Below are 16128 nucleotides of genomic sequence, written 5' to 3'. Positions count from 1 at the left end.
TCTGAGGATGGATGAGTTGACCTCAGCAGAACTGACTGGGTCTGAGGATGGATGAGTTGACCTCAGCAGAACTGACTGGGTCTGAGGATGGATGAGTTGACCTCAGCAGAACTGACTGGGTCTGAGGATGGATGAGTTGACCTCAGCAGAACTGACTGGGTCTGAGGATGGATGAGTTGACCTCAGCAGAACTGACTGGGTCTGAGGATGGATGAGTTGACCTCAGCAGAACTGACTGGGTCTGAGGATGGATGAGTTGACCTCAGCAGAACTGACTGGGTCTGAGGATGGATGAGTTGACCTCAGCAGAACTGACTGGGTCTGAGGATGGATGAGTTGACCTCAGCAGAACTGACTGGGTCTGAGGATGGATGAGTTGACCTCAGCAGAACTGACTGGGTCTGAGGATGGATGAGTTGACCTCAGCAGAACTGACTGGGTCTGAGGATGGATGAGTTGACCTCAGCAGAACTGACTGGGTCTGAGGATGGATGAGTTGACCTCAGCAGAACTGACTGGGTCTCTCTCAAGGCATTTCAAGCCAATTCTCATTGCAGAACGTTTTCTTGATTACGCTCTCTGAGACAAGTTTGTATGTGGTCTCACAGGTGAAGCATATCACAGAGTGGCATTGACTAAAATACAGTAGAATAGAATAAGTTAAGCAGTATGTAAACATTATTAAAGTGACCAGTGTTCCATTATTAAAGTGACCAGTGATTTCATGTCTATGTACATGGGGCAGCAGCCTCTAAGGTGCAGGGTTGAGTAACCAGGTGGAAGGTGGCTAGTGGTGGCTATTTAACAGTCTGATGGCCTTGAGATAGAAGCTGTTTTTCAGTCTCTCTGTCCCAGCTTTGATGCACCTGTACTGACCTCGCCTTCTGGATGATAGCGGGGTGAACAGGCAGTGGCTCGGGTGGTTGTTGTCCTTGATGATCTTTATGGCCTTCCTGTGACATCGGGTGGTGTAGGTGTCCTGGAGGGCAGGTAGTTTGCCCCCGGTGATGCGTTGTTCAGACCTCACTACCCTCTGGAGAGCCCTGCGGTTGTGGGCGGTGCAGTTGCCGTACCGCTTTAGGTGACAAGCCAAATTTCTTCAGCCTCCTGAGGTGTTGCACTTTCTTCACCACACTGTCTGTGTGGGTGGACAACTTCAGTTTGTCAGTGATATGTACGCCGACGAACTTAAAACTTTCCACTTTCTCCACTGCTGTCCCCTCGATGTGGATAGGGGGGTGCTCCCTCTGCTGTTTCCGGAAGTCCACGATCAGTTCCTTTGTTTTGTTGACGTTGAGTGAGAGGTTATTTTCCTGATACCACACTCCCAGTAGGATGTCTCATCGTTGTTAGTAATCGAGTCTACTACTCTTGTGTCGTTTGCAAACTTGATGATTGAGTTGGAGGTGTGCATGGCCACACAGTCGTGGGTGAACAGGGAATACAGGAGAGGGCTGAAAACGCACCCTTGTGGGTTGAGGATCAGCGGGGTGGAGATGTTGTTCCCTACCTTCACCACCTGGGGGCGGCCCGTCAGGAAGTCCAGGACCCAGTTGCACAGGGTGGGGTCGAGACCCAGGGTCTCGAGCTTAATGACGAGTTTGGAGGGTACTATGGTGTTGAATGCTGAGCTGTAGTCAATGAACAGCATTCTCACATAGGTATTCCTCTTGTCCAGATGGGATGGGGGCGGTAGTCATTTAGCTCAGTTACCTTTGCATTCTTGGGTACAAGAACAATGGTGGCCATCTTGAAGCATGTGGGGACAGCAGACTGGGATAGAGAGAGATTGAATATGTCCGGAAACACACCAGCCAGCTGGTCTGCACATGCTCCGAGGATGCGGCTCAGGATGCCGTCTGGGCCCGCAGCCTTGAAAGGGTTAACATTTTTAAATGTCTTACGTCGGCCATAGAGAAGGAGAGCCCACAGTCTTTCGTACTGGCCTCGTCGGTGGTACTGTGTTATCCTTAAAGCAGACAAAGATTGTGTTTAGCTTGTCCGGGAAGCAAGACGTCAGCGATGTGGCTGGTTTTCCTTTTGTAGTCCGTGATTGTCTGTAGACCCTGCCACATACGTCTCGTGTCTGAGCCGTTGAATTGCGACTCCACTTTGTCTCTATACTGATGTTTTGCCTGTTTGATTGCCCCACATCAATCTGCAGAGAGGAATGGGAGAAACTCCCCCAATACAGGTGTGCCAAGTTTGTAGCGTCATACCTAAAACTCCAGGCTGTAATCGCTGCCAAAGGGGCTTCAAAAGTACTGAGTAAAGGGTCTGAATACTTAAGTAGATGTAATATTTCCATTTTTTATTTTGAATACATTTGTAAAAATGTCCAAAAATGATTTTTGCTTTGTCATTATGGGGTATTGTGTGTAGATTGATGTGGGGGTAAAAAAATTTTAAATCCATTTTAGAATAAGGTTGTAACGTAACAAAATGTGGAAAACATCAAGGGGGTCTGAATACTTTCCAAATGCACTGTACATCATTATTAGTAGCCTCTTGCATCACATCATTATTAGTAGCCTCTTGCATCACATCATTATTAGTAGCCTCTTGCATCACATCATTATTAGAAGCCTCTTGCGTCACATCATTATTAGGAGCCTCTTGCATCACATCATTATTAGGAGCCTCTTGCATCACATCATTATTAGGAGCCTCTTGCATCACATCATTATTAGGAGCCTCTTGCATCACATCATTATTAGAAGCCTCTTGCATCACATCATTATTAGGAGCCTCTTGCATCACATCATTATTAGGAGCCTCTTGCATCACATCATTATTAGGAGCCTCTTGCATCACATCATTATTAGGAGCCTCTTGCATCACATCATTATTAGGAGCCTCTTGCATCACATCATTATTAGGAGCCTCTTGCATCACATCATTATTAGAAGCCTCTTGCGTCACATCATTATTAGAAGCCTCTTGCATCACATCCGTCCCTCTAACCAGCTGAGGCAGTTTGTTTTGCATTTCACTCATAATAGTATTTGAAATACTATTAAACTCAATGTATTATATTATCTCATTTTAAATCCATGTTTTAAACAAAGGTTGAGAGTAGAACAACTGATTTGACTAATGTTTTATGAGAGCATGTACATGTTCAACACATATCAACTAGACTGTGATGAAAAGTTCAACATTCACTGAGGGAAAACACTAAAGTGTGTAAATGTTGTGTTTAGCTGTAGCATCCATTCAATCCATCCCTCCCTCCCTCCATCCATCTATCCCTCCATCCATCCCTCCATCCCTCCATCCATCCCTTCATCTATCCATCCCTCCATCCCTCCCTCCCTCCCTCCATCCATCCATCCATCTATCCCTCCATCCATCCATTCATCCCTCCATTCATCCCTCCATCCATCCATCCCTCCATCTATCCATCCCTCCATCCCTCCCTCCCTCCATCCATCCATCTATCCCTCCATCCCTCCATCCATCCATCCATTCATCCCTCCATCCATCCCTCCATCCATTCATCCCTCCATCCATCCCTCCATCCATTCATCCCTCCATCCCTCCATCTATCCCTCCATCCATCCAATCCATCCAATCCATCCATCATGTATTGCAGGATATTTGACAGAATAATAACACCAATGGTTTAATGCAGCAGTGAGATACAAGCAAAAACAGTGTAAAAATGGACACAGTCTGGAATTATGCAATCAAACCAATCATTCAAGGTCACTCATTAATTCAGGATGTACAGGTTGTTCTGGCACAGTCTCTTCATCAAAGACCTCAGGTGAATCATCTATCGGTCTAATGTGCTGATCTGGGTTGACGCTAGGGGATAACTGATCTGCAGGTGTGTCCGCTGCTAGGTGGATGCGTCTATGCCTGTCCAGATGCCCTTGTTGAATAAAGCTCTTCCAACAAAGAGAGCAATGATAGGGTCTTTCCCCTGTGTGAGTCCTCTGATGAGCCTGGAGGTGAGCCAGCTGGGAGAAGCCTCTCCCACAGTCAGAGCAGCAGTGAGGTTTTTCCCCTGTGTGGGTCTGGCTGTGCTTTTTCAGAGCCCCAGAGTTTATAAACGTCTTACCGCAGGCCGAGACCGTGCAGACGTAGGGTCTCTCTCCTGAGTGAATCCTCTGGTGGTCCTTCAGAGCTCCTGGGTGGGAGAAGGTCTTCAGACACTCTGAACAGTGGTACGGCCTCTCTCCTGTGTGAGTACGCATGTGTTGGATCAGCTGGCCTGAGTTGGAGAATCTCCTTCCGCAGTCAGAGGCGGAGCAGGGGTACGGCTTCTCTCCTGTGTGAGTCCTGTGGTGTATCTGTAGGTGTTCTAGCTTGGAGAAACTCTTGCCGCACTCTGTGAAAGTGCAATGGAATGGCTTCTCTCCTGTGTGTGTTCTCTGGTGCTTGGCCAGGCCTCCTGGCTGACTGAAGCTCTTGCCACAGACCAGACAGTGGTACGGTCTCTCTCCTGTGTGGATCACCTGATGACTCCTCAGGTTGCCAGAGTGACTGAAGCTCCGCCCACACTCAGAGCAGTGATACGGCCTCTCTCCTGTGTGAGTACGCATGTGTCTCCGCAGGGTTGATGAGTTGTAGAAATACTTCCCACAGGCTAAGCAAGGGTAGTTGGTTTCAGTGGTGTGACCCTGCTGATTCTCCTGGAGGGATTCTGAAGGGTCTATAGCCTGGTCTATACAGCCACCTGCAGGACAGGAGGGGAACAGCATTACTTTAGAAAATGTTTTCATATTGCTGTATTCAAATGTAGGATATTTTATTCGTTTTAAACTTTACGGAATTTCATGTATTGTTTTTTTTTGTATAATCAATTCATCTTTAAACACAAAACAACAACCAACATACAGTACCAGTCAAAAGACATCAAAACCATGAAATAACACATATATGGAATCATGTAGTAACCAAAAAAAGTGTTAAACAAATAAAAATATATTTTATATTTGAGATTCTTCAAAGTAGCCACCCTTTGCCTTGATGACAGCTTTGAAAGTTTCTTCAAGTGCAGTCGCAAAAACCATCAAGCACTATGATGAAACTGGCTCTCATGAAGAACGCCACAGGATAGGAAGACCCAGAGTTACCTCTGCTGCAGAGGATAAGTTCATTAGAGTTACAAGCCTCAGAAATTGCAGCCCAAATAAATGCTTCACAGAGTTCAAGTAACAGACACATCTCAACATCAGCTGTTCAGAGGAGACTGTGTGAATCAGACCTTCATGGTTGAATTGCTGCAAAGAAACCACTACTAAAGGACACCGATAAGAAGAGGAGACTTGCTTGGGCCAAGAAACACGAGCAATGGACATTAGACCGGTGGAAATATGTCCTTTGGTCTGATGAGTCCAAATGTGAGATTATTGGTTCCAACCGCCGTGTCTCCTGTGAGACACAGAGTAGGTGAATGGATGGTCTTCGCATGTGTGGTTTCCACTGTGAAGCATGGAGGAGGAGGTGTGATGATGCTTTAATGGTGACACTGTCTGGTTTAATTTAGAATTCAAGGGACTCTTAACCAGCATGGTTACCACAGCATTCTGCAGCGATACGCCATCCCATCTGGTTTGCGCTTAGTGGGACTATCATTTGTTGTTCAACAGGACAATGACCCAACACATCTCCAGGCTGTGTAAGGGCTATTTGACCAAGAAGGAGAGTGATGGAGTGCTGCATCAGATGACCTGGCCTCCACAATCACCCAACCTCAACCCAATTGAGATGGTTTGGGATGAGTTGGACTGCAGAGTGAAGGAAAAGCAGCCAACAAGTGCTCAGCATATGTAGGAACTCCTTCAAGACTGTTGGAAAAGCATTCCTCATGAAGCTGGTTGAGAGAATGCCAAGAGTAGTGTGCAAAGCTGTCGTCAAAGCAAAGGGTGTCTACTTTTAAGAATCTCAAAAATAACATTTTGATTTGTTTAACACTTTTTTGGTTACTACATGATTCCATATGTGTTATTTCATAGTTTTGATGTCTTCAATATTATTCTACAATGTAGAAAATAGTAAAAAATAAATAAAATAACTCTTGAATGAGTAGGTGTGTCAACTTTTGACTGGTCCTGTATTAAACAAGAAAACACTAATACAAAACACAAATCCATAGGGTTGTTTTCCTGATAAATGATCTGCGATTTCATGATATTCTGTTATGTGCCCTTAAGAAAACACAGGAATTGTTCCCATCTCTTCTTGGAGTCTGTATTGGTTTTCTCCGGCCTCTTTGCCAACATGATTTCATACAATGTTGTTTTTACCAATGTATTAATCCATTCCATCAACACGAGGAAGGCCGTCATTGTAAAATAAGAATTTGTTCTTAACTGACTTGCCTAGTTTAAATAAAGGTTAAATAAAAAAACAAATGGCTCAGAGCTTTTCCAATGTTTCAGGGCCAGCCTTAACACAATACCTCAACATAATATTATACAGTCTGTCTGGTTACTCCCTCTTATTTCAGATGTCAACAGACAGCTTTGGTGACCTACAGTAGGCACCTGGGAACCAAGGCCATCTCCCATGCACTATAAGGCTTTGTCCCATAGACCCCCTATGGGACAACCGGGCTTTCCCACAATGCATCTAGGAGGGTTCCTTTTGCCCCTTCACATCATGAACCTTACAGGAGGGAATCAAATCTATGAAAAACATTTCATTGTATACCTTTCTATAGGCTTCTCTGACAATATCTGAGATAATATACACCCTCATCCTCTTATTTGGCGATCTGGACCAAAACCCATATCACAATAAATTGACTGAATTATCACAATAATGATAAATTGAACAATATGTTTATAAAATTAATAAGGATCAGTTACTTTCTTTTTATTTTAAAATCCTACTACTTTTAATGTTATTTGTCCTGTTAGTAGCAGACTTTGGCTTTTCAAACCTTCCTCTAGTATAGGCTACTATCGTTGTTATCGATATCAGTAAAATGTCCTCGATAAAATGGTCTCTTTGGACAGTGTCGATATTTTCGGTTTATCATCCCGGCTCTACTTCTTATGTCACATTGTCCCTCTGCCACAATTCAGGTTCACATGATTAACCTTTAACAGCATTGTAACATACAAAGGCTGATTGTACAAGGCTTGGTAATGAAAATACATCTTCTACAACATTGTTGCCTTTTGACATAATGGCACCACATAGTGTTGACAAAGCTTTTAATTAGCATGTATAACACTATCACACACTTTATACAAAAAATATCTCTATGTACACTGTTCCCCAGACACTCCTCATGTCCCCCTCCTCACCATGTACACTGTTCCCCAGACACTCCTCATGTCCCCCTCCTCTCCTCTCCATGTACACTGTTCCCCAGACACTCCTCATGTCCCCCCCCCTCTCCTCTCCATGTACACTGTTCCCCAGACACTCCTCATGTCCCCCTCCTCTCCTCTCCATGTACACTGTTCCCCAGACACTCCTCATGTCCCCCCCCCCCTCTCCTCTCCATGTACACTGTTCCCCAGACACTCCTCATGTCCCCCTCCTCTCCTCTCCATGTACACTGTTCCCCAGACACTACTCATGTCCCCCTCCTCTCCTCTCCATGTACACTGTTCCCCAGACACTCCTCATGTCCCCCCCCCCTCTCCTCTCCATGTACACTGTTCCCCAGACACTCCTCATGTCCCCCCCCCCCTCTCCTCTCCATGTACACTGTTCCCCAGACACTCCTCATGTCCCCCTCCTCTCCTCTCCATGTACACTGTTCCCCAGACACTACTCATGTCCCCCTCCTCTCCTCTCCATGTACACTGTTCCCCAGACACTCCTCATGTCCCCCCCCCCTCTCCTCTCCATGTACACTGTTCCCCAGACACTCCTCATGTCCCATGTACACTGTTCCCCAGACACTCCTCATGTCCCCCCTCCTCTCCTCTCCATGTACACTGTTCCCCAGACACTCCTCATGTCCCCCCTCCTCTCCTCTCCATGTACACTGTTCCCCAGACACTCCTCATGTCCCCCTCCTCTCCTCTCCATGTACACTGTTCCCCAGACACTCCTCATGTCCCCCCCCTCTCCATGTACACTGTTCCCCAGACACTCCTAATGTCCCCCTCCTCTCCATGTACACTGTTCCCCAGACACTCCTCATGTCCCCCCTCCTCTCCTCCACTCCACCGGGTCCTATAGCTGATTTCATGGATGAACTCTCACCCAACCTAATATTTGTAACTACACACTGACACATTTTTCTTCCATAAACACTTGTTGACATGTCTGTTCTCAGCAGACACTTCAGTACTTTCAGAAGCAACAATAAAAGGTTTATTAGTGGGCCGGAAAAGTGTTTGGACATCAAGTTCTGACAACGTAGAGAAGAGCTGTGAGCCACAGACTTTACAGGCGTTCTACTGATGGTGAAGTTCAATCTAATCTAAATTACTGCACACTGAGACGTCCCAGAAAATCAGGTTTCAATTTATTAACAAGATTAAAACTCTACATTTTAGTACAAAGTACTTTCGTTCACAGTGCGTCCATTGAGGAGTGTGTGTGAGCAGTCCAAACAAAGGCCTGTTCTGATTGGCTGGCCTTGGGTTGAGTTGTCCTCTTCTAACCCTGGCTTCTTGCCATGGCAACGTCCGGGGGGGTTGGCGGGTTGTCAGCAAATGTGATGAATTGGAACGCTGACTGAGGCCTAATCGCCCAACATCAGTGTCCCACCTCACTAATGCTCTGGCTGAATGGAAACAAATCCCTGCAGAAATGTTCCATCATCTAGTGGAAAGCCTTCCCAGAAGAGTGGAGGCTGTTATAGCAGCAATGTTCCAACATCTAGTGGAAAGCCTTCCCAGAAGAGTGGAGGCTGTTATAGCAGCAATGTTCCAACATCTAGTGGAAAGCCTTCCCAGAAGAGTGGAGGCTGTTATAGCAGCAATGTCCCAACATCTAGTGGAAAGCCTTCCCAGAAGAGTGGAGGCTGTTATAGCAGCAATGTTCCTACATCTAGTGGAAAGCCTTCCCAGAAGAGTGGAGTCTGTTATAGCAGCAATGTTCCTACATCTGGTGGGAAGCCTTCCCAGAAGAGTGGAGGCTGTTATAGCAGCAATGTTCCAACATCTAGTGGAAAGCCTTCCCAGAAGAGTGGAGGCTGTTATAGCAGCAATGTTCCAACATCTAGTGGAAAGCCTTCCCAGAAGAGTGGAGGCTGTTATAGCAGCAATGTTCCATCATCTAGTGGAAAGCCTTCCCAGAAGAGTGGAGGCTGTTATAGCAGCAATGTTCCATCATCTAGTGGAAAGCCTTCCCAGAAGAGTGGAGGCTGTTATAGCAGCAATGTTCCAACATCTAGTGGAAAGCCTTCCCAGAAGAGTGGAGACTGTTATAGCAGCAATGTTCCAACATCTAGTGGAAAGCCTTCCCAGAAGAGTGGAGGCTGTTATAGCAGCAATGTTCCAACATCTAGTGGAAAGCCTTCCCAGAAGAGTGGAGGCTGTTATAGCAGCAAAGGGGCCCATCATTTTGGAATGAGATGTTCAACGAGCAGGTGTCCACATACTTTTGGTCATTTAGTGCATATTCTGTTTGACTGATGAGCTTCATCTATGGAAGACAGGTCGTTGTGGAGGGTCACAAATGCATTCTCTGCCTACGAGAACGAGAGTGGTGATGGTTCAAGGTACGCCCAGGTTTATTGAGACACCTGTGAATGAGAGGATATATGGCAGATACATACATGTCTGAGATGCATTTTAATTATTATTTAAAAAAATAAAAAAATATATACAATTTTCCAGAAACCATATTCCAAAAGCCTTGATAAAATGGCATTTCTCATAGAGGTGCATATATGCAGTAACAAGGGAAATTAGAAAAAGTGACATTGATTGTAACATTCTATAATCAACATACCTGGATGAGGGCGCGTGAGGTTCTCATGTGGAGGGAAAGCTGCATCTCCCAGGGAAACACGAGGAAGTGTCGTTGTGGTACTGGTGGTGGTACTGGTGGTGGTACTGGTGGTGGTACTGGTGGTGGTACTGGTGGTGGTGGTGGTACTGGTGGTGGTACTGGTGGTGGTACTGGTTGTGGTACTGGTACTGGTGGTGGTACTGGTTGTGGTACTGGTTGTGGTACTGGTGGTGGTACTGGTGGTGGTACTGGTGGTGGTACTGGTTGTGGTACTGGTACTGGTGGTGGTACTGGTTGTGGTACTGGTTGTGGTACTGGTGGTGGTACTGGTGGTGGTACTGGTTGTGGTACTGGTGGTGGTACTGGTTGTGGTACTGGTACTGGTGGTGGTACTGGTTGTGGTACTGGTTGTGGTACTGGTGGTGGTGGTGGTACTGGTGGTGGTACTGGTTGTGGTACTGGTACTGGTACTGGTGGTACTGGTACTGGTGGTGGTACTGGTACTGGTGGTGGTACTGGTTGTGGTACTGGTACTGGTGGTGGTACTGATGGTGGTACTGGTGGTGGTACTGGTACTGGTGGTGGTACTGGTACTGGTGGTGGTACTGATGGTGGTACTGGTACTGGTGGTGGTACTGGTACTGATGGTGGTACTGGCAGGACAGCTGGCGGTGGTAAATCAAGGGTCTTCTGCAGCAGTTTAGACCCCAAATAATTATTGAATGCCTCCACCATCGCTCTGTCGGCCTTACGCCCCTACATCCACCATCGCTCTGTCGGCCTTACGCCCCTACATCCACCATCGCTCTGTCGGCCTTACGCCCCTACATCCACCATCGCTCTGTCGGCCTTACGCCCCTACATCCACCATCGCTCTGTCGGCCTTACGCCCCTACATCCACCATCGCTCTGTCGGCCTTACGCCCCTACATCCACCATCGCTCTGTCGGCCTTACGCCCCTACATCCACCATCGCTCTGTCGGCCTTACGCCCCTACATCCACCATCGCTCTGTCGGCCTTACGCCGCTACATCCACCATCGCTCTGTCGGCCTTACGCCCCTACATCCACCATTGCTCTGTCGGCCTTACGCCCCTACATCCACCATTACGAACCTGTAGCGGGCATCTTCTCTGTCTACGTATCTATTATGTGTGCTGCTAGGTACATCAAATCTCGTAGATCCCTAGTATATCAAATCAAAACTTTGTCAGATGCGCCAAATACATCAAGTGTAGACTTTACCGTGAAATGCTTACTGACAAGCCCTTAACTCTTCTTGATCTGCATTGTAGGTTAAGAAAAGATTTACCAAGTAGACTAAAATAAAAAGTAATAATAAAAAGTAACACAATAAGAATAACGAGGCTATATACAGGGGGTACCGATACCGACTCAGTGTGCGGGGGTACAGGTTAGTTCAGGTAATTTGTACATGTAGGTAGGGGTGAAGTGACTATGCATAGATAATAAACAGCGAGTAGCAGCAGTGTACAAAAGGGAGGGCGATGGGGGGGGGGGGGGGGGTCAGTGTAAATTGTCCGGTGGCGATTTAATGAATTGTCCTAGACTTGGCGCTCCGGTACCGCTTGCCGTGCAGCAGCAGAGAAAAACAGTCTATGACTTGGGTGACTGGAGTCTCTGACAATTTTATGGGCTTTCCTCTGACACCGCCTATTATATAGGTCCTGGATGGCAGGAAGCTTGGCCCCAGTGATGTACTGGGCCGTACGCACTACCCTCTGTAGCGCCTTGCGGTCAGATGCCGAGCAGTTGCCATACCAGGCGGTGACGCAACCGGTCAGGGTGCTCTCGATGGTGCATCTGTAGAACCTTTTGAGGATCTGGGGACCCATGCCAAATTTTTTCAGTCTCCTGAGGGTGAGAAGGTTTTGTCGTGCCCTCTTCACGACTGTCTTGGTGTGTTTGGACCATGATAGTTTGTTGGTGATGTGGACACCAAGGAACTTGAAACTCTCAACCCGCTCCACTACAGCCCGTTGATGTTAATGGGGGCCTGTTTGGCCCGCCTTTTCCTGTAGTCCACGATCACCTCCTTCTTCTTGCTCACGTTGAGGGAGAGGTTGTTGTCCTGGCACCACACTGCCAGTTCTCTGACCTCCTCCCTATAGGCCGTCTCATCATTGTCGGTGATCAGGCCTACCACTGTTGTGTCCTCAGCAAACTTAATGGTGTTGGAGTCATGTTTGGCCACGCAGTATTGGGTGAACATGGAGTACAGAAGGGGACTAAGTACACACCCCTGAGGGGCCCCAGTTTTAAGGATCAGCGTGGCAGAACTGTTGTTGCCTACTCTTACCACTTGGGGGCGGCCCGTCAGGAGGTCCAGGATCCAGATGCAGAGGGAGGTGTTTAGTCCTAGAGTCCTTAGCTTAGAAATGAGCTTCGTGGGCACTAATCTGTCTGGCCCAGCGGCCTTGTGAATGTTGACCTGTTTAAAGGTTTTGTTCACATCGGTTACTGAGAGCGTTATCACACAGTTATTCAGAACAGCTGGTGCTCTCGTGCATGCTTCAGTGTTGCTTGCCTCGAAGTGAGCATAAAAGGCATTTAGCTTGCCTGATAGGCTCGCGTAACTGGGCAGCTCGTGTCTTAGTTTCCCTTTGTAGACCATAATAGTTTTCAAGCCCTGCCACATCCAACGAATCCCCAGCCACTAGGAGCGCCGCTTCTGGGTGAGCATTTTCTTCTTTGCTTATGGCCTTATAGAGTTGGTTGAGAGCGGTCTTAGTGCCAGCATCGGTCTGTGGTGGTAAATAGACGGCTACAAATAATATAGATGAGCACTCTCTTGGTAGATATGTGGTCTATAGCTTATCATGAGTATTCTACCTCAGGAGAGCAATACCTTGAGACTTCTTTAATATTAGACATCGTGCACCAGCTGTTATTGACAAATAGACACACACCCCCACCCCTCGTCTTACCAGAGGTAAGTTCTGCCAGTTCATGGAAAATCCCGCTAGATCTATATTGTCCGTATCTTTGATCAACCACGTCTCGGTGAAACATAAGATGTTACAGTTTTTAATGTCCCGTGGGTAGGATAATCTTAAATTGTAGGTCATCACTTTTATTTTCCAATGATTGCACGTTAGCAAGAAGAACGGATGGCAGTGGGAGAATACTCGCTCGCAAAAGGCGGGGGTCTGGGCCTGTTCCAGTGAAAGCAGGATATCCTTCTCGTCTGACTCGTTAGAGGAAAATGTTTCTTCTAGTCCGTGGTGAGTAATCGCTGTTCTGATGTCCAAAAGTTATTTTCGGTCATAAGAAACGGAAGCAGCAACATTATGTATAAAATAAGTTTAAAAAATAAGTTAAACAAAATACAAAATAATTAACAAAATAGCACAATTGGTTGGGAGAATGTAAAACGTCAGCCATATTCTTTGGCGCCATCTTAGTCTTTAGATGTGTTGCTAGGTACCTCAAATCTAGTAGATCCCTATTATGCGTGTTGCTAGGTACATCAAACAGAGATGCTCGTTCTAGGTCCCAAGATCAAAGAGATCTTCTGTTGAATCTGACAATTAATCTTGATGGTTGTACAGTCGTCTCAAATAAAACTGTGAAGAACCTCGGCGTTACTCTGGACCCTGATCTCTTTTTTAACGAACATATCAAGACTGTTACAAGGACAGCTTTTTTCCATCTACGTAACATAGCAAAAATCTGACATTTTCTGGCCAAAAATGATTCAGAAAAATGTATCCATGCTTTTGTCACTTCTAGGTTAGACTACTGCAATGCTCTACTTTCCGGCTACCCGGAAAAAGCACAAAATAAACTTCAGTTACTGCTAAATACGGCTGCTAGAATCTTGACTAGAACCCCAAAATTTGATCATATTACTCCAGTGTTAGCCTCTCTACACTGGCTTCCTGTGAAGGCAAGGGCTGATTTCAAGGTTTTACTGCTAACCTACAAAGCATTACATGGGCTTGCTCCTACCTCTCTTTCCGATTTGGTCCTGCCGTACATACCTACACGTACGCTACGGTCACAAGACGCAGGCCTCCTTACTGTCCCTAGAATTTCTAAGCAAACAGTTGGAGGCAGGGCTTTCTCCTATAGAGCTCAATTTTTATGGAATGGTCTGCCTACCCATGTGAGAGACGCAAACTCAGTCTTTATTGAAGACTCATCTCTTCAGTAGGTCTTATGATTGAGTGTAGTCTGGCCCAGGAGTGTGAAGGTGAACGGAAAGGCTCTGGAGCAACGAACCGCCATTGCGGTCTCTGCCTGGCCGGTACCCCTCTCCCCACTGGGATTCTCTGCCTCTAACCCTATTATTGGGGCTGAGTCACTGGCTTACTGGTGCTCTTCCATGCCGTTCCTAAGAGGGGTGCGTCACATGAGTGGGTTGAGTCACTGACGTGACCTTCCTGTCCGGGTTGGCGCATCCCCCTTGGGTTGTGCCGTGGCGGAGATCTTTGTGGGCTATACTCGGCCTTGTCTCAGGATGGTAAGTTGGTGGTTGAAGATATCCCTCTAGTGGTGCGGGGGCTGTGCTTTGGCAAAGTGGGTGGGGTTATATCCTGCCATGTTGGCAGTCCCGGTGTAAAGTCGGACAGGGCCACAGTGTCTCCCGACCCCTCCTGTCTCAGCCTCCAATATTTATGCTGCAGTAGTTTGTGTCTCGGGGGGCTAGGGTCAGTCTGTTATATCTGGAGTATTTCTCCTGTCTTATCCGGTGTCCTGTGTGAATTTAAGTATGCTCTCTCTAATTCTCTCTTTCTGAGGACCTGAGCCCTAGGACCATGCCTCAGGACTACCTGGCCTGATGACTCCTTGCTGTCCCCAGTCCACCTGGCCGTGCTGCTGCTCCAGTTTCAACTGTTCTGCCTGCGGCTATGGAACCCTGACCTGTTCACCGGACGTGCTACCTGTCCCAGACCTGCTGTTTTCAACTCTCCAGAGACCGCAGGAGCGGTAGAGATACTCAACTGGCATTTACTCCTGAGGTGCTGACCTGTTGCACCCTCGAAAACTACTGTGATTATTATTATTTGACCCTGCTGGTCATCTATGAACATCTTGGCCATGTTCTGTTATAATCTCCACCCGGCACAGCCAGAAGAGGACTGGCCACCCCTCATAGCCTGGTTCCTCTCTAGGTTTCTTCCTAGGTTCTGGCCTTTTTAGGGAGTTTTTCCTAGCCACCATGCTTCTACACCTGCATTGCTTGCTGTTTGGGGTTTTAGGCTGGGCTTTATAAATACATTTGATTGATTGATAGTAGATCCCTATTATAAGTGTTGCTATGTACATCAAATCTAGTAGATCCCGGGCAATTCGCACAACTTCCATTACCTCGCCGGTCAAGTGTCTCTCTGTGTACACTACTATATCACAGATTGAACAATGAGACAGATATTTCACCGGCTGTATAGATGTCAAGCATCTGCGGCCAGTGAAGACGAACGAGATGGATTTTGACCTAGATTCTGCACATTTTCTCATCAATTAAACATTTGATGTCAATACAGTTCTGTTCCCAAAACTAGAATATGTTATGAACAGAGTAGACTACGTTTTGTAGACTTTACCATTTGAAAATGTTTTTAAAAATAGCGTTGCTTAGGAGGAGTGCAAAAGAGAATTGAGTTATAGCGCACATCAGAGTAGGCGTTCCCTAACGGAAATATGCAGATGCATGCCAGAACACGCCAATAGGATCTCTTTGGCTCGTGCTTGGCTCTGCCCACAATGACTAATTTGTTCCCTTTGGAAACGACAGTATGTAGTCTATCTTGGTTTAGTTATAAAAATCTTTGTTTATATTCTCCAGCGCGTTTCTTCCTTGTTTGGTTGTTGTCACTTCCTTGTTTGGCCGAAGATGGCTATTACCAGCTCACCGCCCTCTACTGTTCATGGGTAAAACTGCCGCTTCCCCCCTTATTTTTTTGTTTTTCAAGCGAACGTCAATTTAGGGACCATGCGAGTACACTCGTTCGGTTCGCCTAGCCGCCACCGGCTTTAGTGCCTACTAAAATACGCCATAACTATTTCTCTCTCTTATCACCCAATCAGACTTACCGACTTCTCCTAGGTGACACGGTACCTCTTCTTGTTCCTCTTTCACACACCAGGACAGCCCTATTTTAAACAGAATAAAAACACATAGGCTATAACAATAAATAATATCACAAGAACATACAGTTTAGCTACATGGATCCATCAAAACTTACTTGGTTCAGCTAAATAATCCACTACCTCTCCCTCTTCAT

At 46.5% G+C, this 16128-nt stretch overlaps 1 protein-coding gene across 1 annotated transcript; it reads right to left on the bottom strand.

The window, feature by feature from the left end:
* Positions 1-8426: 8426 nt before the first annotated feature.
* On the bottom strand, positions 8427-16128 carry LOC139551372 (sex-determining region Y protein-like). Its single transcript, XM_071362857.1, has 4 exons — positions 16115-16128; positions 15938-15997; positions 9877-10566; positions 8427-9667 (listed from the first exon to the last, which is right to left on the bottom strand). The coding sequence occupies exons 1-3, from the start codon at positions 16126-16128 to the stop codon at positions 9900-9902; spliced, it is 741 nt and encodes a 246-aa protein (XP_071218958.1). The 3' UTR covers positions 8427-9667; positions 9877-9899.

This window comes from Salvelinus alpinus, chromosome 23 (genome assembly GCF_045679555.1).
Source record: "Salvelinus alpinus chromosome 23, SLU_Salpinus.1, whole genome shotgun sequence".
In the NCBI taxonomy this organism is placed as follows: Eukaryota; Metazoa; Chordata; class Actinopteri; order Salmoniformes; family Salmonidae; genus Salvelinus; species Salvelinus alpinus.
The sequence above is the reverse complement of the archived record's forward strand: the minus strand, read 5'-3'. Positions and strand labels throughout refer to the sequence as shown.